The sequence below is a fragment of the Carcharhinus amblyrhynchos genome, chromosome 13 (assembly GCF_965287045.1).
Source record: "Carcharhinus amblyrhynchos chromosome 13, sCarAmb.v2.hapA, whole genome shotgun sequence".
In the NCBI taxonomy this organism is placed as follows: domain Eukaryota; kingdom Metazoa; phylum Chordata; class Chondrichthyes; order Carcharhiniformes; family Carcharhinidae; genus Carcharhinus; species Carcharhinus amblyrhynchos.
In genome coordinates this window covers 15,022,092-15,047,768 of record NC_137336.1, presented here as the reverse complement: position 1 = coordinate 15,047,768, position 25,677 = coordinate 15,022,092, and the positions used below count along the sequence as shown (strand labels likewise).

At 44.5% G+C, this 25,677-nt stretch overlaps 1 protein-coding gene across 3 annotated transcripts in view; it reads right to left on the bottom strand.

The window, feature by feature from the left end:
- The window catches only part of LOC145351733 (cationic amino acid transporter 2-like), a 39,965-nt gene extending 24,203 nt beyond the window's left edge, over positions 1-15,762 (bottom strand). The window contains exons 1-4 of one of the 3 annotated variants that reach the window (XM_080201324.1): positions 15,616-15,762; positions 9,527-9,608; positions 7,802-7,870; positions 5,380-5,756 (exon numbers count right to left, since the gene is read on the bottom strand). In XM_080201324.1, the coding sequence (XP_080057450.1) occupies positions 5,380-5,755 (376 nt within the window). In that variant the 5' untranslated portion in view covers position 5,756; positions 7,802-7,870; positions 9,527-9,608; positions 15,616-15,762. Of the gene's footprint in view, positions 1-5,379; positions 5,757-7,801; positions 7,871-9,526; positions 9,609-14,208; positions 14,280-15,615 lie in introns of those variants that run through there. The other 2 variants (XM_080201325.1, XM_080201326.1) reach the window with 2 other exon arrangements.
- Positions 15,763-25,677: the final 9,915 nt, after the last annotated feature.

Sequence of the window (25,677 nt, the reverse complement as noted above, 5' to 3'; positions counted from 1 at the left end):
TTGCTGATAATATAAATAGGGAATAATGGATTGGTAGCCCATTTTGCACACTGCTTGACTTTCCCTCCCATTGAAGACACTTGGAATAAAAACCAGGAGATTGTGGATAACAGACGTTTGAATCACATAGATACAGCTGTGTTATGATGCTCCCTCAAAATTATGAAGTGATGTGACAGGATAAATATAAGTGGCAGTTGCTGGGGCCTAGAGCAAGGGGGCATTGATATCAGATTAAATGTAAGAGATTTAGGACAGACAGATGAAGAACCTCTTTTACATAAATGACTGTGATGCTATGGAATCCAATGCCAGACTTTATGATTGAAATAGAGGCAGCAATTTTATCTGGAGGCTGTGACCTTGTCTTCCCCCACCACCTCTCATCTCCTACACCTCCAAATGTCCAGGGCAAACCTCAATGGCCTCCTTCTGCGCGATAGGGAATCCATTATTCTTTGATTCTATGATTCCTTTTGTAAATGGTTTTCTCCTGTCCTTTGTTCTAAATCTCTTACATTGAACCTTGGAATCTGTGGTGGCTGGTCCTGGATTCCCTCAGTTACTAGAAATTGGCTCCAAGGCAGGACTCCTTACCCATATGATTGGCCAGCAACTTTCTAGTCCCAACAGGAAGAGCACCCTCTGCTGGTTGGAGTGATACCTGCCACAAAGGAAGATTATTTTTTATTCGTTCCTGGGATATGGGCGTCACTATCTGGCCAGCATTTATTGCCCATCCCTTGAGAAGGTGGTGGTGAGCCACCTTCTTGAATAGCTGCAGTTCATGTGCTGTGGGTTAATCCAATGCCATTAAGGAGGGAATTCCAGGATTTTGACTGGGTGACAGTGAAGGAATGGCGATATATTTCCAAGTCGGGATGGTGAGTGGCTTGGAGGTGAACTTACAGTGGTGGTGGTCCCATGTATCTGCTGCCCCTGTCTTTCTGAATGGAAGTGGTCATGCAATTAGAAAATGCTGTCTAAGGATCTTTGGTGGATTGCTGCAGTGCATCTTGTAGATAGTACACACGTTGCTGCTACTGAGCACTGATGGTGGAGGGATTGAATGTTTGTAGATGGGGTGCCAACCAAATGAGCTGCTTTGTCCTGGATGGTGTCAAGCTTCTTAAGTATTGTTGGAGCTGCGCCCATCCATGCAAGTGGGGAGTATTCCATCACACTCCTGACTTGTGCCTTGTAGATGGTAGATAGGCTTTGCGGAGTCAGGAGGGAAGTTATTCGCCGCAGTATTCCAAGCTCTGACCTGCTTTTGTAGCCATTGTGTTTATATGGTGAGTCCAGTTGAGTTTCTGGTCAATGGTAACCCTGAGGATGTTGACAGTGGGGGATTCAGTGATGGTGACACCATTGAATGTTAAGGGGCAGTGATTAGAGTGTCCCTTATTGGTGGTGATCATTGCCTGGCATTTGTGTGGCATGAATGCCACCTGTCAGCCCAAGCCTGGATGTTGTCTAGATCTTGTTGTATTTGAACATGGACTGCTTCAGTATCTGCAGAATTGCGAATGGTGCTGAGCATTGTGAAACCATCGGCGAACATCCCCACCTCTGACCTTATGATGGAGGTGAGGTCAATGATGAAGCAGCTGAAGACTGATGTGCCGGGGACACCACCCTGAGGGACTCCTGCAGAGATGTCCTGGAGCTGATTGACTGACCCTCCGCAACCACAACCATCTTCCTATGTACCAGGTGTGACTCCAGCCAGCTGAGAGTTTGCCCCCTGATACCCACTGATTTCAGTTTTACTAAGGCTCCTTGATGCCACACTCGGTGGAGAGTGTCAAGGGCTGTCACTCTTACCTTGCCTCTGGAATTCAGCTCTTTGTCCATGTTTGAGGTCAGGAGCTGAGTGACCCTGAGCAAAACCCAAACCGGGTGTCACTGAGCAGATGCTGCTTGATAGCACTGTTGATGACCCCTTCCATCACTTTAAGATGATTGAGGGTAGACTGATTGGATGGTAATTTGCCAGGTTGGATTTGTTCTGCTTTTTTTGTACAGGACATACCTGGGCAATTTTCCACATTGTTGGGTAGATGCCAGTGTTGTAACTGTACTGGAAGAGCTTGGCTACGGAAGCAGCAAATTCTGGAGCACAAATCTTCAGTACTATTTCAGAATGTTATCAGGGCCCATTGTTTCATTGCCCACCACCATTCATGACCGGATGTGGCAGGGCTGCAGAGCTTAGATCTTATCGGTTGGTTGTGGGATCCCTTAGCTCTCTCTCTCTCTCTCACTTGCTGTTCTTGCCATTTGGCATGCAAGTAGTCCTGTTTGGTAACTTCACCAGGTTGACACCTCATTTTTAGGTATGCCTGGTCCTGGCATGACCTCCTGTACTCTCCATTGAACCAGGGTTGATCCCTTAGCTTGACGGTAATGGTTGAGTGGGGGATATGCCAGACCATGAGGTTGTAGATTGTGCTGATGTACAATTCCGCTGCTTTTGGTAGTCCACAGTGCCTCGCCTAGTCTCGAGTTGCTGGATTGGTTCGAAGTCTGTCCCATTTAGCATGGTGATAGTGCTACACATCACGATTGAGGTTACTCTCAATGTGAAGGTGGGACTTCATCTCCACAAGGACTGTGTGGTGGTCACTTTTACCAATACTATCATGTACAGATGCATCTTCTGCCGGCAGAATGGTAAGGATGAGGTCAAGTATGTTTTTTCCCTCTTGTTGGTTCCTGCACCACCTATTGCAGACCCAGTCTATCAGTTATGGTTTTTGATAAGAGAGGGGATTAAGGGTTATGGGGAGAGGGCGGGAATGTGGAACTGAGCCACGACAGATCAGCCATGATCTTATTGAATGGCGGGGCAGGCTCGAAGGGCTAGATGGCCTACTCCTGCTCCTATTTCTTATGTTCTTATGTTCTTATACCTTTTAGGACCCAACCAGCTTGATCAGCAATGCTGCCACTGAGCAGTAGTGGTTGGAGGTCAATCATTTCAGTTACAGAACATCATTGCAGGAGTTCCCTACATCAAAAGATCAGAAGTGAGGATGTTTGCTGATGGCTGCACAATGTTCAGCACCATTCACGGCTTCTCATATACTTAAGAAGTCCATATCCAAATGCAGCAAGACCTGGACAATATCTAAACTTGGGCTAACAAGTGATAAGTAACATTAATGCCACACAAGTGCCAGACAATGACCACCTCCATGACAGGGAGGGTTTAAGCATCATCCCTTGACTTTCAGTGGGCATTACCATCACTGAAAACCCCACTGTCAACATCCTGGGGTTACACTGACCAGAACCTGAGCTGGACTTTCCAGATAAATGCTCTGGCTAGGACAGCAGGTCAGAGACTAGTAATCTTGCAGTAACTCATCTCCTCACTCCACAAATCCTGTCCACCCTCTACATGGCACAAGTCAATATTGTGATAGAACACTCTACTTGCCTGGATGAGTGCAACTTCAACAACACTCAAGCAGCTTGACACCATCAGGACAAAGCAGCCCTGCTTGATTGCTACTCCATCCACAAAGATTTACTCCCCCACCACCAAAGCACAGTGACACCCGTGTGTACCATCTACAAGATGGTACACACGGCAAGAACTCACCAAGGCTCCTTCAGCAGCACCTTCCACAACTATTACCATGTAGAAGGACAAGAGCAGCAGTTACCTAGGAACACCACCACCTGAAGGTTCCCCTCCAAGTTACTCACCGATCTGACTTGAAAATGTATCACCATTCCTTCACTATCGCTGTGTCAAAATACTGAAACTCTCTTCCAAACAGTACTATGGGTGGATCAACACCACAAGGACTGCAGCGGTTAAGGAAGGCACCACCACCTTCTCATAGGATGGAGAACAAATGCTGGCCTAGCCAGCAACGCCTAGATCCCATTAAAATGAATTTTAAACAAGTCCCACTATGTCGGTAGTCACTGCTGTGACTGAAGGAAATATGCCATGTTCCCAGACTTCAAGGTAAATCCAGGGATTCACCAGGACTAGGCTGCCTCAGTAAGGGAGGTGGACAGGAACGAGGTTCAACAGAGCAGTGGGCGAGGGAGGAAGGAAATCCAGAAGAGAAAATATTCTCTGGCGGGCATCTGTTTGAGCAGTATGTCCAAGCAGGAATGATTCTCTCTTCCCTTCAAAGCCTTAAAAAGGCCACCAGTTGTCACATGTTGCAATCTCCTTCCTGTGGCTAAAATCCCTTTGGCAATGGAGGATGCCCACAAGTGGCCATTATCGCCTCTTTCCCCCATATCCCCTGGTGATCAGAGTCCAGCAGGGATGGGTAGAAAATGAGCAGATTGTTCCCTAATTTTCCATCCCCTTCCTGCCAATCCAGTCTTGGGGTGGCTTGGGGAGACTGGGTGTGGGGGAGGCAGGGGTTGAATATTCCAGGCAGAGACTGTGTGTTAGGTAGCTCGTTGAACTGAATCAAAGGAGCATGGGAAAAGTGTTGGAGTACATGGGATTAGGATAAATATTCAGGTGGAAGATATACATCAATACAGACTCTGTGGACTGATATATCTGCCTCCATGTTGTAATTTCAACATAATTCTGCAGCTTTGACAGTGATTATTTACCAAATCCAGTCCACTCCTTTCCTAATGTCCACCATTCCACATGTGCAACAAGAGAAAGGGAATGAAAGCAGATATCCTGGCTAATTTTCTCCTCCAATAATCCAGATGTGCTATACTCTTTACTACTCTCATGGAGATCAGCTAACTGATTCTGGGACCCTTCAAATTATTATGGTTCAATTATTCATTGGATACACTTACCCATTTATCAGAGAAATCCCCTTGTGACAGAAATGTGATCGACACATTGAAATCCAATTTGTAAACATGTAACTTTTTATTAGCATAAAATGCATAGTGAGAAACTCAGTTGAGGTGACAGTAAATGGGAATATATCAGAAAGAGCCCTGGACAGTGGAATAATGACTAGACATCTAATCCTTATAGTAATTGTTTACATTGAGTCTGGACATCCATTGAGCACAGAGTCATGTTCATATGTCACGTTGTCAGTCAATGCCAGGCACATTTCTATTGCAGACATTAGTCCTGTTGGAGAGCAAGGAATATCCTTCTATGGATAACACTGAATCTGTTAGCTTGTCCTTACTCTAAATATGCACAGCTCCATCCACCAAACTTCAAAGAACTAATGAAACATCTTCCCCAGGAGCTGAAAAGTTCTTTTATCAATCCAGGCTGTCAATCAGTTAAAGATTTACTGGGTTGACTCTCCAAAACTGTTTATAGAACAACCAAAATTCCATTCACACCATTAACAGCTGAGGGACCATCTTGCTACAAAGGTAAGAAGAAGAGGATATTAGGTGGATACTTGCCAATGATGTAAGAGAGAATTAAATTCCAACCAGTAATGAAAGCCAAAAACTCTCCAATGGTTACATAGCTGTAGAGATAAGCTGATCCAGTCTTCGGTACTCTTGCACCAAACTCTGCATAACATAGTCCTGCTAACACTGATGCAAGTTCAGCAATTAGGAAAGAGATTACAATGCTGGGTCCAGACTGTGTTTTGGCAACTTCTCCAGCCAGCACGTATACACCAGCACCCAGAGTGCTACCAACACCCAGGGCAATGAGGTCAATTGTCGATAAACAGCGACAGAGATTGGTCTCTTGCGTGCTATCCTCTGTCACTACTTTTCTCCGAACAAGGCATTGAGCAAATGATTGGACTGGAGCACAGGAAATCATCCTGGTGAGAAAACAACACAGAAAAGGAAGAATTATGAAGCAAGTGAAAACTAATGCCACGATACATGAATCTGCTGACAAAGTCAGTTATGTGCTACTTTCTGACAACTTAATCAGGTTACAACATTTAGCTGTAAAGATCTGAAAATATCAGGAAATGAAAGCATTTTTGTTGATTTAATCACAGCTGTCCTGGTCAAGTACGAGATATCAGAACTTTTTTTTCACTGCTCCACAATGCTTTAATTGTTACAAAATGCATATCTTACTCTTTGGCTTTGCAATTGTAACATTGAGTCAAACAATGTAAATACTTGGCACGTTAATCTGAAATATCTCCTACTATTATTTTAACTTATTTATTTTAAATAAGTTAGCAGCTATAGCAAAAGTGACTTAAAGCATGTGGAATGTTTGTATGTTAGCATGACATAATATATTTTCATTTTCCTTGTTGTGTGGAAGGACTCTCTGATTTCACTCCTTACACCTGGCTATCGAGAGCTTCAACTTTCCAAGTGTCCAGATCACCAGCAACCTGTCCACCACACCAACACTATAGTTAAGAAAGTCCACCAATGCCTCTACATTCTCAGGAGGCTAAGGAAATTCAGCATGTCTGCTACGACTCTCACCAATTTTTACAAATGCACCATAGAAAGTATCCTTTCCAGATGTATCACAGCTTGGTATGACTCTTGCTCTGACCAAGACCACAAGAAACAACGAAGGGTTGTGAACGTAGTCCAGTCCATCACGCAAATCAGCCTCCCAACCATTGATTCCCTCTACATTTCCCGCTGCATTGGAAAAAATGCCAGCATAATCAAGGACCCATGCACCCTGGACATACTCTCTTCCACCTTTTTCCATCAGGAGAAAGAAACAGAAGTCTGAGATCAAGTACCAATTGACTAATGAACAGTTTCTTCCCTGTTGCCCTCAGACTTTTGAATGGACCTACCTTGCATTAAGCTGATCTTTCTCTACACCCTAGCACTACAGTCTGCACCTTTTCCTTTCCTTCTCCCCTATGTACTCTATCAATGGTATGCTTTGTCTGTACAGCGTGCAAGAAACAATGCTTTCCATTGTAAACCAATGCATGTGACAATAATAAATCAAATCACATCAATTTGGGCCCTTCGCTTTTGATTTCTTCAGCAGAATTAATAAGCAGAGCAATAGGTAGAACAAATATGATGTCCCTATGATCTGAAGGATACAGGAATATTTGACAGACTTTATCCCAATTCACTGGAAACTGTATTATCCAAACCATTTAAAAGCCACCAAAACTGATCTCTTCCGATTTGCCCAATGCAGACCCCAAGAAAATGTTATTGTCCTCTGGACTGAAGCTTCTTTACAATATAATTGCATAAAATTAGACTTTCAATAGACAGTCATAGCCAAAAGTGATGGCAACATTATTCAATTTCACAGGCAGTATTGCTTGGAAATAAACTCCAATACTTAAAATGTTATCTTCTCTTGTACAAGTTGTGTCTAATTTGCGTTGAAGCAAATCGGATAATTTGAGTAAATTATTACAGTACGTATTTGGGTTATTGGTTTAAAAAAATAGACCGTCAAAGCTTTTTGTCTTGTACTCATCAGGTCAGATTCACATTAATATCAAATCTCAAAGAGAACAACATTTTACACTGCAAGAGAAGAGGGTGCTGATTGATTAGCAAGTGGACTCTGATCGGTAGAGGCGTTGTCCTAGAGAATGCAGCACGGAACAGTTAACTGCCAAACTTTTGTTTACATTCAAACCAGGCAGATTGATTCTGATTGATCAAGATATTGCCATGAGGAATGAACTATTGGGGTTATAATGTCACCTTGGGTAGAGTTATTTTCAGTGTTGTTGCAATACTTTCCTGTCTGTTGAGCATTGAGTGAAATTTGTAGTGACTTCATGCTGAATACCACAGGAAATCTTCACAACTGCAGTTCACAACCAGGAAAATTCTGACTTCAGTGTGCCAAAAAATCTGTACCCAACATTACAGCCCTGTGAAAATGAGAATCACTTACCTCGTTTCTCCAGGAGGTTTAGTTGCTTAAAATGTCACAGGATAAAATCACAGCTCATATTTTGAAAACCTGATAAAAATAATTTACCTCATTAGTGCATGTTTACTGCTGTTTGCATCCAAGACAGATTAAAGAGTGAAAATCAGTTGCTGACTTGAGTCAACAGATGGACAAATTTAGATTTAGAATCATGGAATCATAGAATCATGGAATTATACAGTGCAGAAGAGACCCTTCAGCCCATCGAGTCTGCACTAACACATAAGAAACACCTGAATTCCCACCTAACCCCATCTGACAACACTTGGCCCAGAACCCTGAATGTTATCACGTGCCAAGTGCTCATCCAAGTGCTTTTTTAAAGGTTGTGAGGCAACCTGCCTCTACCACCCTCCCAGGCAACACATTCCAGACTGTCACCAGTCTCTGGGTAAAAAGCTTTTTCCTCACACCCCCCTTAAACCTCCCTCCCTCACCTTGAACTTATGTCCCCTCATCACTGGCCCTTCAACTAAGGGGAACAGCTACTCCTTACCTATTCCGTCCAAGTCCCTCATGATCGCCTCGATCAGGTCGTCCCCTCAGTGTTCTCTGCTCTAATGAAAACAAACCAAGCCTATCCAACCTCCCTTCATAATTTAAATGTTCCATCCCAGGCAGCAACCTGGTGAATCTCCTCCGCACCCCCTTCACTGCAATCACATCCTTATTTGACTTTATTGGATAAATTATTCAACAACCTAACCCTTTAACACTTAACCAACCAATCAAACACGTTGTGCAGAATTCTAAGTTTGTATTTTAAGGACAGTTTTCTGATTTGTGCCACTGGCTGGCAGCTGTGACCATGAATCGCAAAAGCATGTTACCCTTGATGTTCTAACCAAAGGAAGTAAATGATGAACACATCCCAGTAATACCTCTTGGGGATGGGACTGTCCCCTGACTACATACATGCACAGAAAATCTTCCACTATGCACTTTCTCATTCAATTGTGGAGCAATGTGAAGATTTGACAAAGCACACTATCAATAAGAGTCATAGAACCATGTACTCGTTAGAGTTTAGAAGAATGAGGGGAGATCTCATTGAGACGTATAAGATGATGAATGGGATGGATAGGATAGAGGTGGAGAGACTCTTCCCGCTCAAAAAAGACAGTAGGACTAGGGGGCACAGCCTCAAGATAAAGGGGAGGCGGTTTAGAACAGAGTTGAGGAGGAACTTCTTCACTCAAAGGGTGGTGAATCTCTGGAATTCTCTGCCCGTTGAAGTGGTGGAGGCTGCCTCGCTAAATATTTTTAAGAAGCGGGTCGATGGGTTCTTGATAAGAGAGGGGATTAAGGGTTATGGGGAGAGGGCGGGAAAGTGGAACTGAGCTACCACAGATCAGCCATGATCTTATTGAATGGCGGGGCAGGCTCGAAGGGCTAGATGGCCTACTCCTGCTCCTATTTCTTATGTTCTTATGTTCTAAAATATAGAAAATAGGAGCTAAGGAAGGCCATTTGGCCCTTCAAGCCTACTCCGCCATTCATTATGATCATGGCTGATCATCCAACTCAATAGCCTAATCCTGCTTTCTCCCTGTAATCTTTGATTCCATTCGTCCCAAGTGCATCTAGCTGCTTCTTGAACGCATACAATGTTTTGGCATCAACTACTTTCTGTGGTAATGAATTCCACAGGCTTACCATTCGTTGGGTGAAGAAATATCTCCTCACCTCAATCCTAAGTGGTCTACTCCGAATTCTCAGACTGTGATCCCTGGTTCTGGACTCCCCCACCAATCAGGGATCCGAAGAGCTGAAGCAAACAAAATGGACAAAGTACAAGGAATAAAAAGGTTAAAATGACCTCTGGCAACATACGAATCACCAGTCTGTTTCACACCTTCAACTTCAATGAAAAGTGATATTAAGCGAGGTTTAAAAAGGGCCACTAAATGATCACTGTTTGACATTATCACACAAAACCAATATCAACAAAGACCAATATTGTCATTCAAATTGTCATAAATGTGCATTTGTACTGCTAATAGATTTAGCAATATGTAGAAGACCGCTTAGGTTTCTGAATCAGCATTTGTTCCGTGTTAGGTTTGCTAATCCCTCGGATGATATTAGAATATTTAGCTAAAGCATCCTAAGTCTAGGAAGAGAAAATGCCCATCCAAAGATTCTGGTTCCTGGCCAGGAGCAGAACATTGACCTTTTAACCTGGGACATAGGAGTAAACAGCTTATCACTGCACAAAGCAGCAATGTTAATGATCAGCTAATCTGTTTTTGTGATATTGTTTGAGACATGAATAATGACAATGACACCTCACAGGGAGAACTCCCATGCTTTTCTTTGAGAGAGTGTGCCATGGGATCTTTCACGTTCACTGCAGAAGGTTTAACACCTCACCTGAATGACAGTGGGCACAATTCTGCCAAGAAAATTCAAAATGTCGTCCCTGGAGGGAAAAGCGATGTGATTCCCGTTGGGAGGGTCAACATGATCCAGTTCCACCCACGCCTGGACATTTTTTTTGAAGTTTAGGTGATTCCCACCAGGAGAGAGATGTGCCAGACCTGAAGACGCCAGCAAGGTTGTCTCCTCAGAGATCAGGGTAGTTTTTTAAAGAGCACCCAGATCTCCAGCCAACCCTACAGACCACCACCCCCCTCCACTCTCTGTTGTACCCTCTCTCCCTCCCCTCTTCTGAAAGAGCTGCAGACTTCTTGCTGAATGACATTGTCATGGATGCCAAGCACCATATGATTCCTCACTGAATAATCATTGGTCAGACCAACAACTATAAAAGTCCTATGGTCAGAAATGGATTTTTCAGGATGATGGATTCAGGATGATCAACCATCCCGATTTTCAACCAGTCAGACCTTCCTGGGATACATTCAGTTCTGGAATTCTATTGCCTGGGCAGGTCCTTCCTTTCTACACACGTCAAGTACAGCAGGGTCGCAACTTATTGTCAGGACCTCTCTGTGGGAATCTGGGGTTTAGATCTGATGCAACAGTGTCAGAACACCAGAATCCCTCCACCCACCACACTACCATTCTCACAGGCTCCCCAGAAAAGCCTCCTCCCCTGCTCCCCTCCTTCCACTGTCCCCTTCTCACGTTTCACCAGCACCCACATGCCAAAATGTCCTTCATTTGTTTGAGAGTTGGTCACTCTGGATGGATTATCTGCCGCCAACATCTCCTCTCATCCCAACCTAAATGTCGGTTGGCACCTCACCAGCCGGAAGTCTGGCTGGCCTACGGTGATATTACGCTGAGAGTGGTCTTAATAGGGACAGAATGTGACTTCCACCCTCATCAAAGACGAAGAACCACTCTATGTGATTATAATGAATGGTGGAGCCGGCTCGAAGGACCTAATGACTTACTCCAACTTTTAGTTTCCATGGTTCTATATAGCGGCCAACCAGTCAGATTGGTTCACAGCAATATAGTCCCAGAAGCACCAGAAGAGAATAGTGGCCACTGTTGCAAAGAAGAGAAGACAAGATGTCTCCTGAACCCGAGGTACGTTCAAGTGTTTTGGGTTGACCTGGCTGGGAGACTGCAATGGGAGTTGGGAGGGGGAGGCTTATGACCTGGGAAGAGGGTGCACAGATTGAGCTCAGGAACCCTCCCAAAGGAAGTACCCATTTCCTGCCCAGCAGCAGGCCACACTGCTCGCCTTGTCCCTGCAGACTGAAAAAGTGGAGTAAAAGTGGATTGAGGCCCTTAAGTGTCCAATAACTCTCTTCAATAGGGCCCAAGGGTCGGTGGACTGTCTGACATCTTACCCACCCCCTGGTAATGTGGAGGGCGGGTCAGGGATGGGTGGGAAGGTGGCAGGTGGGCTGGCCACCCACTTCCCTTTACACGCCTGCATCACCCAGCCCCCCCTTTTCAAAATTGCCATTGGTGAGGAGAGAGGGGGGAGCCTTAAAATTCATCCCATAATTTCCATCAGGACTCAACAGGCAGCAATCATGGGTGTGGAAATACTAAAGTTTCCTTTCCAAAATTAAAAACAGTGAAGGCAACTGCTACCTTATCTGAGTTCACTCAGATTGTGATACCTAAAGTTTTTTTAAAGTTTACTTATCAGTCACAAGTAGGCTTATTTTAATACTGAAATGAAGTTACTGTGAAAATCCTCTAGTCGTCACACTCCAGCTCCCATTCGGGTACACTGAGGGAGAATTTAGCATGGCCAACGCACCCGACCAGTACATCTTTCAGACTGTGGGAGGAAACCAGAGCACCCGGAAGAAACCCACACAAACACTGGGAGAATGTGCAGACTCCGCACAGACAGTGACCCAAGCCAGGAATCAAACCGGGTGCCTGGCGCTGTGAGGCAGCAGTGCTAACCACTGTGCCACTATGCCACCCAGTCAAATCTGCAGTCAAATTGCGCTGAGCAACAATCCAGATGCGCCCTACACTTTGCTTACAAGAGCTGAGGAGGCTGTATAGCATCTTGTCCAGTTTCTGCTTTGGTTCTAATCATTATAAAATGTTTCATCTCCAACTGATTTGTTATTGTTTCTGTTCGATGTCAGGTGTGCAGAATTACCCATTGTCTCCATTGTTTCTTGTGACTGCAGTTAACTATTTTATCCTTTGTTATCTGTTTGTACTCTGAACTAAAGGATCTCAAGCAGAAGATATCTGTGTAAAAGTCTTCAGTCTCCTCATGCTTCAGGAGGCTGCCGGACTGTGCCAGGGATTCCATCCTATAGAAGATAACTGGCTTTATAATTTTATTTTGTAAATTTTTACAGAACTGTGAAGCCATGTGTGATAGAAATCTGGATCAAAGAATCATAAAATCCCTATAGTGTAGAAGGAGGCCATTTGGCCCATCAAATCTGCGCCGACCACAATCCCATTAAGGCCCTATTCCCGCAACTCCTCTTATTTATCTTGATAATCCCCCTGACACTAGGGTCAATTTAGCACAGCCAATCAACCTAACGCGCACATCTTTGGACTGTGGGAGGAAACCAGAGTACCCTGAGGAAACCCACGCAAGACATAGGGAGAACATACAAACTCTACACAGACAGTGACCTGAGGCCAGAATTGAACCCAGGTCCCTGGTGTTGTGAGGCAGCAGTGCTAACCACTTTGCCACGGTGCCAGTCTGTGAGCCAGATAGATGAGCTTAATCCTATGACGCTCTGTTGATTAAAACTAATGGCAGGACAATTGTAATTGTGTATGTTGCAGCTGATTGTGAATGTAATTGTGTATGTTGTAACACAATTGTAATTGTGTATGTTGCAGCTGAGTGTGGCAAGAGGACAACGTCTGTCTGTAGGCTGGGTACGTTTCACAGCTTTGGAGGAATATTGTGCTTGAAGCATAAACAGAGATTAGAGTTAAACCAAATACAGTGGAGTAGAAACTAATCATTTTTTGGCAGGGTTCTTGAACAGGCATTAGGCCCCTAGAACCATAGAAATTATATAGCATAGAAGGGGGCCACTTGGCCCATACTGTCCATGCCAACCTCGTCAATATATTTTAGGCTCCTCACCATGTACTTAAAATATGACTCCCCTTAATCCAGCAGCAGATTCAACTCCTGCATACATTGAATACTGATTATCACTGCTAAATTAGTGTGGTTTGCACCCATTGTATTTCTGCCTTTCAATTCCTACCAAAATATTTTCTGGCTGGAAGTTGTGATCTTTGTAACATTTAGCAAGTGGTCTGATTTATGCCATAACACTCTAACTAAAAAGCACATGCCAAATGGGACAGGCTAGTAATTGAAGTTATTATATTCTGTAAATAAAATCTACTATGGTTGTGGTGTTTAAGGGAATATTATAATAAAGGAGATTGTCATCGACTTCAGGAAGCATAAAAGAGAACATGACTCTGTCTTCGTTAACGGGGACAAAGTAGAAAGGTCAAGAGCTTTAACTTTTTATGTGTCCAGATCAAAAACAATCTGTCCTGGTCTCCCCATGCTGACACTATAGTTAAGAAAGCCCACCAATGCCTCTACTTTCTCAGAAGATTAAGGAAATTTGGCATATCAGCTACGACTCTCACCAACTTTTATAGATGCACCATAGAAAGCATTTTTTTCTGGTTGTATCACAACTTGGCATGGCTCCTGCTCTGCCCAAGACTGCAAGGAACTGCAAAAAGGTCATGAATGTAGCCCAATCCATCATGCAAACCAGCCTCCCAACCATTGACTCTGTCTACACTACCCACTGCCTCGGCAAAGCAGCCAGCATAATTAAGAACCCCACGCACCCTGGACATTCTCTCTGCCACCTTCTTCCATCGGGAAAAAGATACAAAAGTCTGAGGTCATGTACCAACAGACTCAAGAACAGCTTCTTTGCTGTTGCCAGACTTTTGAATGGACTTACCTTGCATTAAGTTGATCTTTCTCTGTCCTAGCTATCATGACTGTAATACTACATTCTGCACTCTCTTGTTTCCTTCTCAATGAATGGTATGTTTATCTGTATAGTGCGCAAGAAACAATACTTTTCACCGGATGTTAATACATGTGACAATAATAAATCAAATCAAATAACAGTGTGGATATAAATATAATGTTGTGTTATGCTGTCGACTTTTTTTTTGAAATTGAGAAAGCTTGAGAGACTGTATTCCACTTATAGAACGTAACTCTATTGATATCACTAAAGTTAAGAAGTGAAGCAAGGATATGTATTCACTCAGAAGAAAATGATTAGGAATCTGAGGCCTGGCTTCGTGAAAGCCTGGAAGGAAAGAATCCCTCAATTATAGCTCCCTGGATAAGTTAGAGAAGAGAGTGAGCATAAGAACATAAGAAATAGGAGCAGGAGTAGGCCATCTAGCCCTTCGAGCCTGCCCCGCCATTCAATAAGATCATGGCTGATCTGTCGTGGCTCAGTTCCACATTCCCGCCCTCTCCCCATAACCCTTAATCCCCTCGCTTATCAAAAACCCATCCACCCGCATCTTAAAAATATTTAGCGAGGCAGCCTCCACCACCTCAACGGGCAGAGAATTCCAGAGATTCACCACCTTTTGAGTGAAGAAGTTCCTCCTCAACTCCGTTCTAAACTGTCCCCCCTTTATCTTGAGGCTATGCCCCCTAGTCCTACTGTCCTTTCTGAGCGGGAAGAGTCTCTCCACCTCTCTCCTATCCATCCCATTCATCATCTTATATGGCTCATCCTTGATTTCAACATTGTAAGGAAACAGAGATGAGAAGGGTATAGAAGTTTAAAGTTTATTTATTAGTGTCACAAGCAGGCTTACATTAATATGGCAATGAAGTTACTGTGAAAATCTCCTAGTCACCACACTCTGGCACCTACTTGGGTACACTGAGGGAGAATTTACCACGGCCAATGCACCTAACCAGCACATCTTTCAGACTGCGAGAGCAAACCGGAGCACCCAAAGGAAACCCACACTGATACTGGGAGAACATGCAGACTCTACACAGCCAGTGGCCCCAGTGAACTGAACCCAGGTCCCTGACGCTGTGAGGCAGCAGTGCTAATCACTATGCTACCATGCCATCCTCTAACTGCAATACTAAGAGTTAAAACTTTTAATAAATAAAAATGCAACACAATCCAATGAGCTAAGATCACGGATGGAAGTTCCCAACATAACATTGCGGCTGGAGAAATACAAAACATACCTAAACTTACTTTTCGAGGAACGAACATTAAAACATTGAGCACAGTCACTTCACACACGATCGATACTAATCTACATTGCTGGAGTAACACCATTGTATGTTAAAAGCTCTTTGTTTCTCTTTTGTTTACCTTGTGTTCCCTTCTTCTGAGGAAAATGCCAATTCTCATTGAAGATAAGAAATCTCCGTAGTCCGCAGTTTAAAATCACGTTGAATAAAATCTGAAAGCGCAACTCAAGCTTTAGACATCCCACTGCTTGAATTTGCATATCGTGTTGAGAAGTTTTCCAAGCGAAGGATTGATTTATTTATTCAATTTGAAGAATTCCAAATTCAGAGAAACTGCTTAGCAGGCAAAAATGGAAATCCGATTTTAAATCTGCACAAACTTAATCCTTTCAGAATGCAATGTGTTGTTTGAAGTATGCAACAGAAAAGTGCATGATTAAGAGTCTATTAATCCAGCATTAATGATAGAGTGAAGGTGAACAACAGGTTGGAGCAACCTGACAAACCTTTCACCTCAAAACCACTGTTTGCAGTATTAGATTTCCTGGTCACCGTCACCATCACTGAGGCTAATTTTCCAATTCCAGATAATTAACTGAATTTAAATTCCATCAGCTACCATGGCTGATGGCATATAGACACATGATGTACCTGAGTGTCTTTTCTCTGAAACGTTAACCCATTTAAAACCAACAGTTAATGCCTCTGCTGAAGAAATACGAAGAGAAATGTCACAGAGATGCATTAAGAAAGACTTGCATTCAGCCCCGAGGCTGCTCAGTCATTCAATTCAAGCACTGTTGGAGCTTCGGTTACACTTTCTCACCCACCTCCCATAAGAACATAAGAACATAAGAAATAGGAGCAGGAGTAGGCCATCTAGCCCTTTGAGCCTGCCCCGCCATTCAATAAGATCATGGCTGATCTGTCGCTGCTCAGTTCCACTTTCCCGCCCTCTCCCCATAACCCTTAATCCCCTCTCCTATCAAAAACCCATCAACCCGCGTCTTAAAAATATTTAGCGAGGCAGCCTCCACCACTTCAACGGGCAGAGAATTCCAGAGATTCACCACCCTTTGAGTGAAGAAGTTCCTCCTCAACTCCGTTCTAAACCGCCCCCCTTTTATCTTGAGGCTGTGCCCCCTAGTCCTATTGTCTTTTTTGAGCGGGAAGAGTCTTTCCACCTCTATCCTATCCATCCCATTCATCATCTTATACGTCTCAATGAGATCTCCTCTCATTCTTCTAAACTCCCATATCTCTTGATTCACTAAAAATTGTAAAAAAAAACCTCAGCCTTAAATGTCTTCAACAATGGGGCATCCACAACCCTCTGGTATATAAATTTTCAAAGATTCACAGCCTTCTGAGTGAAGAATCATAGAACCCTACAGGACAGAAAGAGGCCATTCGGCCCATCGAGTCTGCACCGATCACAATCCAACCCAGGCCCTACATATTCACCCACTAATCCCTCTAACTATGCATCTCAGGACACTAAGGGCAATTTTTAGCATGGCAAATCAACCTAACCTACACATCTTTGGATCTTTGGAGAGAAGAAATCTCTCTTCATTTCAGCACTAAATGATTAACCCCACTTTAGAGTCATAAGGGTTTACACCATGGAAACAGGCCCTTCGGCCCAACTTATCCATGCCACCCTTTTTCTTAACCACTAAGCTAGTCCTAATTGGTCACATTTGGCCCATATCCCACTATACCAATCTTACCCACGTAACTACCTAAATATTTTTAAAAAGACAACATTGTACCCGCCTCTATTACTACTTCTAGCTTGTTCGAGACACTCACCACTCTCTGTGTGAAACAATGCTCCTCTGGACCCTTTTGTATCTTTCCCCTCTCACCTTAAACCTATGGCCTCTAGTTTTAGACTCCCCTACTTTTGGGAAAAGATGTTGACTATTTACCTTATCAATGCCCCTCATTATTTTACGGACCTCTATAAGATCATCTCTAAGCCTCCTATGCTCCAGAGAAAAAAGTCCCAGTCTATCCAGCTTCTTCTTATAACTCAAACCATCAAGACCCAGTCACATCCTAGTAAATCCTTTCTGAGACTGTGCTCCACTATTTGTTGATTCTCCATCCTGGGGAAACAATGACTCAGCTTTTATCTTGTCAAACTCTTTCAGAATCTTGTATGTTTCAATGAGATCACCTCTCATTCTTCTGAACTGCAGAAAGCATAAGTGCAATTTACTCAGCCTCACATCACAGGACAAAGGACAAAGAACAACACAGCACGGGAAACAGGCCCTTCGGCCCAACGAGCCCGCGCCGCCATCCCACTGTCTCAGTGACCTATTCATGATTTTAGTCTACGCCTAATGTGCGAGGATCAGGGAGGTCCAATATAGGGACAATTTGTTACCCAATCAATCAGCCTAAAAGCACATCTTTGGGATGTGGGAGGAAACCGGAGTACCCGGAGGAAACCCACGCAACCACGGGGAGAACGTGCAAACTCCCACAGACACAGGCCCAAATCCATGTGTCTGCACAGCAACAGAGATAGTCTCTGAGCTGTCATGTTGCCCTCGAGATGGTCCAGTTTAAGCACACTAACGACATGAAGCAATAGGCAACTCCCGAAGCAACGTCCAAGAGCAGCCCACTACAACCTGCCGCATGCATGCCCCTTGCTGGACTTAAATGCCTGTGGAGACAAAAAAATTCATTATTAAACAGGCAAAGACTGTAACATCCCTGAGGCAAAAACGTAATCCCAAGCCTACAATGTTTAGTAAGGCCTGCTATATCCCCCTATATGTAGCCCGCTCATGTGGCTGTCTAAGTGACTCTTAAACAACCCTAGTGTGCCTGTTTCCACCACCTTACTCGGCAGTGCATTCCACACCCCCGCTACCCTTTGCGTGAAAAACTGCCCTCTAATATTTGTCTTATACCTAGCCCCCCTCACCCTAAGCCCGTGACCCCTCGTTCTATCCATTTCTAATAGCGGAAAAAGCTTACCACCATTTACTCTATCTATCCCCTTCATAATCTTATAAACCTCTATTAGATCCCCCCTCAGCCGACGTCTCTCAAGGGAAAACAGCCCAAGTTCGTTCAATCTTTCCTCATAAGACAGCCCTTCCATACCAGGCAGCATCCTGGTAAATCTCCTCTGCACTCTCTCCAGGATCTCTACATCCTTCCGGTAGTACGGCGACCAGAACTGGACGCAGTACTCCAAGTGAGGCCTAACCAACGTTCTATACAACTGCAACATCAGACTCCTACTCTTATATTCTATACTCCTTCCTATGAAGGCTAACATACCATACGCTTTCCTCATCACATTCTGCACCTGCACCGACACCTTCAGGGACTTGTGCACTTGCACCCTCAGGTCTCTCTGCGTATCTATACTCCGGATAGTTCTACCTTTTATCGTATAACTCCCCTCCACATTATTCCGGCCAAAGTGCATCACCTCGCATTTCTCCGGATTAAATTCCATTTGCCATCTATCTGCCCAATCTACCAGCCTGTCTATGTCCTGTTGCATTGCCAGGCACTGCTCCTCAGTACCTGCCAATCCAACCATCTTAGTGTGATCAGCAAATTTGCTGATCACACCACCTACCCCCTCTTCCAAGTCATTAATATATACCACAAATAGAAGAGGTCCTAGTATCGAGCCCTGCGGCACACCACTGGTGACAGACCTCCAATTGGAAAAGGAGCCTTCTACTACTACCCGCTGTCTCCTCCTCCCAAGCCAGTTCTCCACCCATCTACATACCTGGCCTTGTATCCCATGAGCCTTCACCTTTTCTATCAGCCTACCATGAGGGACCTTGTCAAACGCCTTACTGAAATCCATATAGACGACATCAACGGCTTGTCCTTCGTCAACCGTTTTTGTCACCTCTTCAAAAAATTCCACTAGATTCATAAGGCACGACCTCCCTGTAACGAAGCCATGCTGCGTATCCCTGATCAGATTGCAGCACTCCAGATGTTCATACATCCTATCCTTGAGGATCCTCTCCATTAGCTTGCCTATAACTGAAGTCAAGCTCACCGGCCTATAATTCCCTGGGTTATCCCTCTGACCCTTTTTAAACAACGGTACTACATTTGCAATCCGCCAATCCTCTGGGACCTCACCTGTGTCCAAAGAAGAGACAAAGATTTGCGTCAGAGGCCCAGCAATTTCATCCCTCACCTCCCTTAGCAGCCTGGGATAGATGCCATCAGGCCCCGGAGATTTATCCGTCTTTATACTGTCTAAAAGTCCCAACACCTCTTCCCTCGTGATGACTATTTCCCTCAACAGATCCTCAAACTCCTCAAGCACAGCACCAGACATCAGGCCCCTCTCCTGCGTGAATACCGACGCAAAGTATTCATTCAAGATCTCCCCCATTCCCCCAGGCTCCAAGCATAGTTCCCCTCCTCTGTCCCTGAGAGGACCAATCTTCCCTCTAACCATCCTTTTGTTTCTAACATAGGAGTAAAATGCCTTAGGATTTTCTTTAATCCTACCTGCCAAAGCCATTTCGTGGCCCCTTTTTGCCTTTCTGATGCCCCTTTTAAGTTCTCTCCTACATTCCCTGTATTCTTCTAACGCTATCTCTGTCCTCAAATGCCTAGATCTAATGTACGCCTCCCTCTTCCTCCTGACCAGGTCCTCAATATCCCTAGTTACCCACGGCTCTCTAATCCTACCCTTCCCATCCTTCCTCTTGACCGGCATATGTCTTTCCTGCAAAGATTTTAGTTTTCCCTTGAGAGACTCCCACATACCCAGCGTCGACCTGCCATCAAACAGCTTACCCCAGTCCGTATCTTTAAGATCCTGCCTAATCCGGTTGTATCTAGCCCTCCCCCAGTTTAACACCCTCCCCTTGGGACAGGCTTCATCTTTATCCATTAATATCTTAAACCAGACAGAGTTGTGGTCACTGTTAGCCACATGCTCTCCTACTTCAACGTCAACCACCTGCCCAGGCTCATTCCCCAGAACCAAGTCCAGTATAGCCCCCTCTCTGGTCGGGCTATCCACATACTGTTCCAGGGATCCTTCCATTACACACTGTACAAATTCCTCCCCGTCAGCACCCTCTGATCTCGGCACCTTCCAATCTACCCCGGGGAGATTAAAATCTCCCACTACCACCACCCTATTCTTCCTGCACTTATCTAGAATGTCCCTGCTTATCCCTTCTTCCACAGCCCTCGGGCTGTTGGGCGGTCTGTAGTACACACCCAACATAGTAACATCTCCCTTCCTATTCCTCAACTCCACCCAAAGCGACTCGATTCCTATATCCTCTATACCTCCCTCCCTCTGCACTGCTATGATGCAATCCTTAACTAACAACGCCACTCCCCCACCTCTCAGCGACCCACCCCTATCACGCCTGAAGCACTTATACCCAGGAACATTCAACTGCCAGTCCTGCCCTTCCTTTAACCAAGTCTCTGTCACCGCCACCACTTCCAACTTCCTTTCGAACATTAATGTCTTCAGTTCATCTGTTTTGCCAATCACACTCCTAGCATTGAAACACATGCACCGAAGACCCTCAGAAACAATCCGATCCTTCTTCCTACCCTCCGGGCTTACCCTATCCCCAATCCCAGTTCCGTCCACCTCCCCACCCCCCCTCCATATTAGTTTAAACCCTGCCGAAACACTCCAGCTAACCTTCCAGCTAAGATATGCATGCCCTTCCCAGTTAACTGTACCCCATCCCTCTTGTATATTTGCCCCTCTTTCATAAAAACTTCCCAGTGGTCTACGAATCTAAAACCCTCTGCCCTACACCAATCCTTCAACCACACATTTAGTTGGAGTATCTCATTATTTCTAGCCCTGCTAGCCCCAGGCACCGGCAGCAGCCCAGAGAACGCCACCCTGGAGGCCCTACATTTCAGCCTAGCCCCCAACTCCCTGAGCTGCCTACGTCTGTCCCCCCTGCACTTTGTTCCTACATCCTTCTCTCCTACGTGCACTATCACATCAGACTCAGTCCCTCCACCCTTCAAAATTCCCTCTACCCTTTCTGAAACATCCTGTACCCCTGCTCCAGGGAGGCAGACTACCATCCTGGAGTCCCGCTTTTGCCCACAGAACCGCCTGTCAATCCCTTTGACTCTCCCATCCCCCACCACTATCTCACACCCTGCACTCTTCCCTTCCTCCGAGGTATTCTGATCTCCCTCCCTTGCCTTCTCTACCCCAGCTGTCACCCCACCCTTGATATTCCGGGGTAATTCCTCCGGGGCGGTCCTAGTGCCATGACTCCTTTTCTTTTCGCTCTTCCTAACTGTAACCCATCCATCTCTCCTCCTAGGTCCTGGTATCTGCTCAGTGTTACTGTCCCTATCCATTATTTCCTCATTTTCCCTAACTAAAAACATATCCTCCAGCCTCAGTTCCAGCTGCCTCACCCGGGCCCTTAATCTCTGCACCTCTAGACATTTCCCGCATATGTGGGCTTTCGGGAGATGTGCTGTCTCCAGAAATGTCCACATATGACAACGAACACAGTGAACACGTGTAACCCTAGACCCTGCCATTATGTTTGCCCCCTTTTAAGGTGTCCTATTAATTCCTGTTACCGAGCCTGCGCTCGCCCAAGCCCAGTGAGTTTAAGCCCTTTTACCTCTCACTCTGCTTCCCGCCTCACTCCGCTGCCCGCTCCCGACGCTGCCCGCTATCTACCCTGGCCTTCTTTTTATACTCCCGCGCTCCCTTCCCAGCAGCCCCCGCGCCTATCTCCCGCTACGGAGCGCCAAAATAAACAAAAACCCTCCCGAGCTAATCCCAACTCTAATCACAAAACTAATCGAGTGAACTTTCACTGTACTGCCTCCTATTTTCCTTCTTAAAACGTAGAGGCCAAAATTGTTCGTTCAAAACCCTAGATTGCTACTATTTAGAAGGGCAAAGGCAGCAGGTACATGGGAACACCATCACCTGGAAGTTCCCCTCAAACCTACTCACTATCCTAATTTGTAAATATATTGTGTTACTGCACAGTCACTTGGTCAAAATCCTGGAACTACCTCCCTAACAGCACTCTAGGTGCGCCAACTCCATTTGAATTATGGTGATTCAAGAAGGCAGCTCATCACCAGCTTCTCAAGGACAATTAGGGATGGGCAAGAATTGCTGGCGGTGCAATACCCACAGTCTATAAATAAAAATAGAATGGAGCAACTAGTGTACAAGGAAACTGTCCCAAAAAACAATGAGATAATGACTAGATAATTTTTTGTGACATTGTTTGAGGGATAAAAACTCTGGAGCAACAAAAGTACTGGGGGCAAAACTCTCTGGCTCTGAAATTATATTGTGGGATTATTTACATAAAGTGGAAGGGTGGATGAGACCTTGCTTTAATGTATCATCTAAATGATGGCAACTCTGACAATGCAATACCCTTGCAGCTCTGCAGGGGAGTATCATCCTAGATTGCTTAGTCCGTGGAATGGGTCTTGAACCCCTAACCTCAGATTCATGGTGATATAGGGAAGAGGAGGGTGATATTGTAGCAATAATTTCACTGGACTAGCTATCCAGAGGCCCAGGCTAAAGTTCAGGGGGGCAAAGATTCAATTTCAATTCAATTAATAATCTGGAATTGAAAGTTAGTCTCAGTAATGTTGACCATGAAACTATTGTCAATAGTCATAAAAACTCTTCTGGAATATCCTTTAGGAAATCTGGGGTCCATACCTGGTATGTGGCTCCAGACCCAAAGTAACATGGTTGACTCTTAGCTATCCTGTGAAATGATGGGGCTGTGGCAATTGCGAAGTCTCACAACACCAGGTTAAAGTTCAACCAATTTATTTGATAGTAAACCCACAAGCTTTTGGGGTTTGCCCCCCGAAAGCTTGTGGGTTTATATTAAATAAATTGGTTGGACTTTAACCTGGTGTTGTGAGACTTCTTACCGTGTTTACCCCAGTCCAATGCCGCCATCTCCACATCCTTACCAGCGGTGCCCAGGGCCCATGAAAGAATACATTTTTTTTAAAAGAGTCAAGAGCACTATTACCTGAGTTGCGGCTGACACAAAAGATTAATATGATTGAATATAAATCTTTATCAAAGAGGGCAGGAGAAACTCTTGTGAGGCTGTGGAATGCTCTGTCAGAATTAATGATTGCTACAGAGACATGTCAGCATTTAAGAATACATGATTTTGCTGATCGAAGAAATTGGGCTGGTTGATGGTTCAAGGCTTGGAATTGCACAGTGGCACAATGGTTAGCACTGCTACTTCACAGCGCCAGGGACCTGGGTTCATATCCCCAGCTTGGGTCATTGTCTCTGCAGAGCTTGCATATTCTCTCTGTGTCTGTGTGGCTTTCCTCCTGTTTCCTCCTGCAATCCAAAGATATGTGGATTAGGTGGATTGGCTACGCTAAATTGCCCCTTAGCTTCAGGGAGACTAGCTAGGGTAAATGCATGGGGGTAAAATGGACAAAGGGTCATCTGAACTCAAAACATCAGCTCTTTTTTCTCCTTATAGATGCAGCCAGACCTGCTGAGATTTTCCACCATTTTTTCTTTTGGTTTTAAATGCATGGGGTTAAGGGGCTAGGGCCTGGGTGGGAGTGCGCTCAGTGTAAACTCGATGGGCTGAATGGCCTCCTTTTGCACCGTAGGGATTCTATGATTTTCGAAGGCTGGTGCATGAAATTAGGATACCTGATCATGTGGAGGATAAACTGCAGCATCAACTGATTAAACTCAACGGCCTCGTTCCATGCTGCAACTCCTATGTAACTCGTTTATATGGCTGTGGTCCAGTGCAGAGAGGTATAAACTGATGAATCAACAATGGAGGACTACGTTCATGAGAGGCAGTGAGTTGTGGAAGAGCAAAGCAGGGCAAGAGGAAAGGGAATGGTTAGGGGCAGGGGAAAGTGAGGTGGGACAGATAGGGAAAGGAAGAGAATTTCTGCAATTGTCTCTGTTTTTCCTTAATTTGAGTAAAAAAGATCTGTGATAACCCAGGAGAACACCCAATTTTGGCATATTGCCAGGCTTCCGTCAATCTTCCCACTGAATTTATTGGAAGAACTCCAGAAAAAAATCCCCGGTGGAGAGAAAGGACAAGAAAACAGTGAAGAAAAGCAAAGTTCAAGAAAAGTTTCGAGGAAGAGCTTGGGGAAGCAAGGAAAGAAAAACAAAAGCGAGGATTAATGCTAAGTAACATCGAGGATACAAACAATATGACTGATGGGAAACTTCAGATGTAGTAATCTTCATAGTCAGGGTGTCCGACATTACAACAGTGAATACACTTCAAAAAAGTATAATGAATGGTTGTAAAGTGCAATGGGACGTACTGAATGAAAGGCATGATATAAGTGCAAGTCTTCTTCATTTTTAGGGCAAGAAATGAAAGTAAGGCATTCGTGAAAGGTGAGAGACAGAGGAAAGAGAAAGAGGTACAGAATGTGCGAGCCTGCCTTTTTACGTGTTTGAGCTTGCATGTGTGAGGTCATGCTGTCTGTGAATAGGAAGGCTCTTTCCAGCTGCTTTTTGCAAACGACTGAATGTAATGACAGCATCTAATCACTAGATGGCGACACTTTCAAATGGAAGATTCCAAATGTCACTGGGCAACAAGTCAGCTGCAAATTTGATGGAAATTGTGACCGTCACTATGACATGGTCATATTTTCATTTACCCACTTAACCATTTTTCTGGTGTCGCACAATTGTCATGTACAAGGACCTTCAGATTTTATCAACAACTTGCATTTTTTGTAACACAGCAAAACCTCCCAAGTCAGCTAAGGAACATTATTGGATTAAATTTGCCATCAGCTGGAAGGGCATGTTCTAACAGGTGATCAAATGGTTGGTCAAGGAGGCAGGACCCCTATGCACAAGCAGCTAGACATAAATGTTCATGCTGTACTAGTATCCAAAATATTGTCTCAAATCTTCTACCTTTTCTTCAGTACTTTGTATATAAGATAAACAGAAACAACTGCTCAACGAGATGTTCAAAATAAGAATTTTATTCTCTATGTGATCTTCAGAAGATACAAGTGCATAATTTAGTCTAAAGTTGTGTCCATGGGTGCAAATTGGAAGTAAAACGCAAAAATGTACCCATTGTCCCCATGTTATGTTATTGTCAAATTTCATGGAATACATCTGACCGTTAAATGG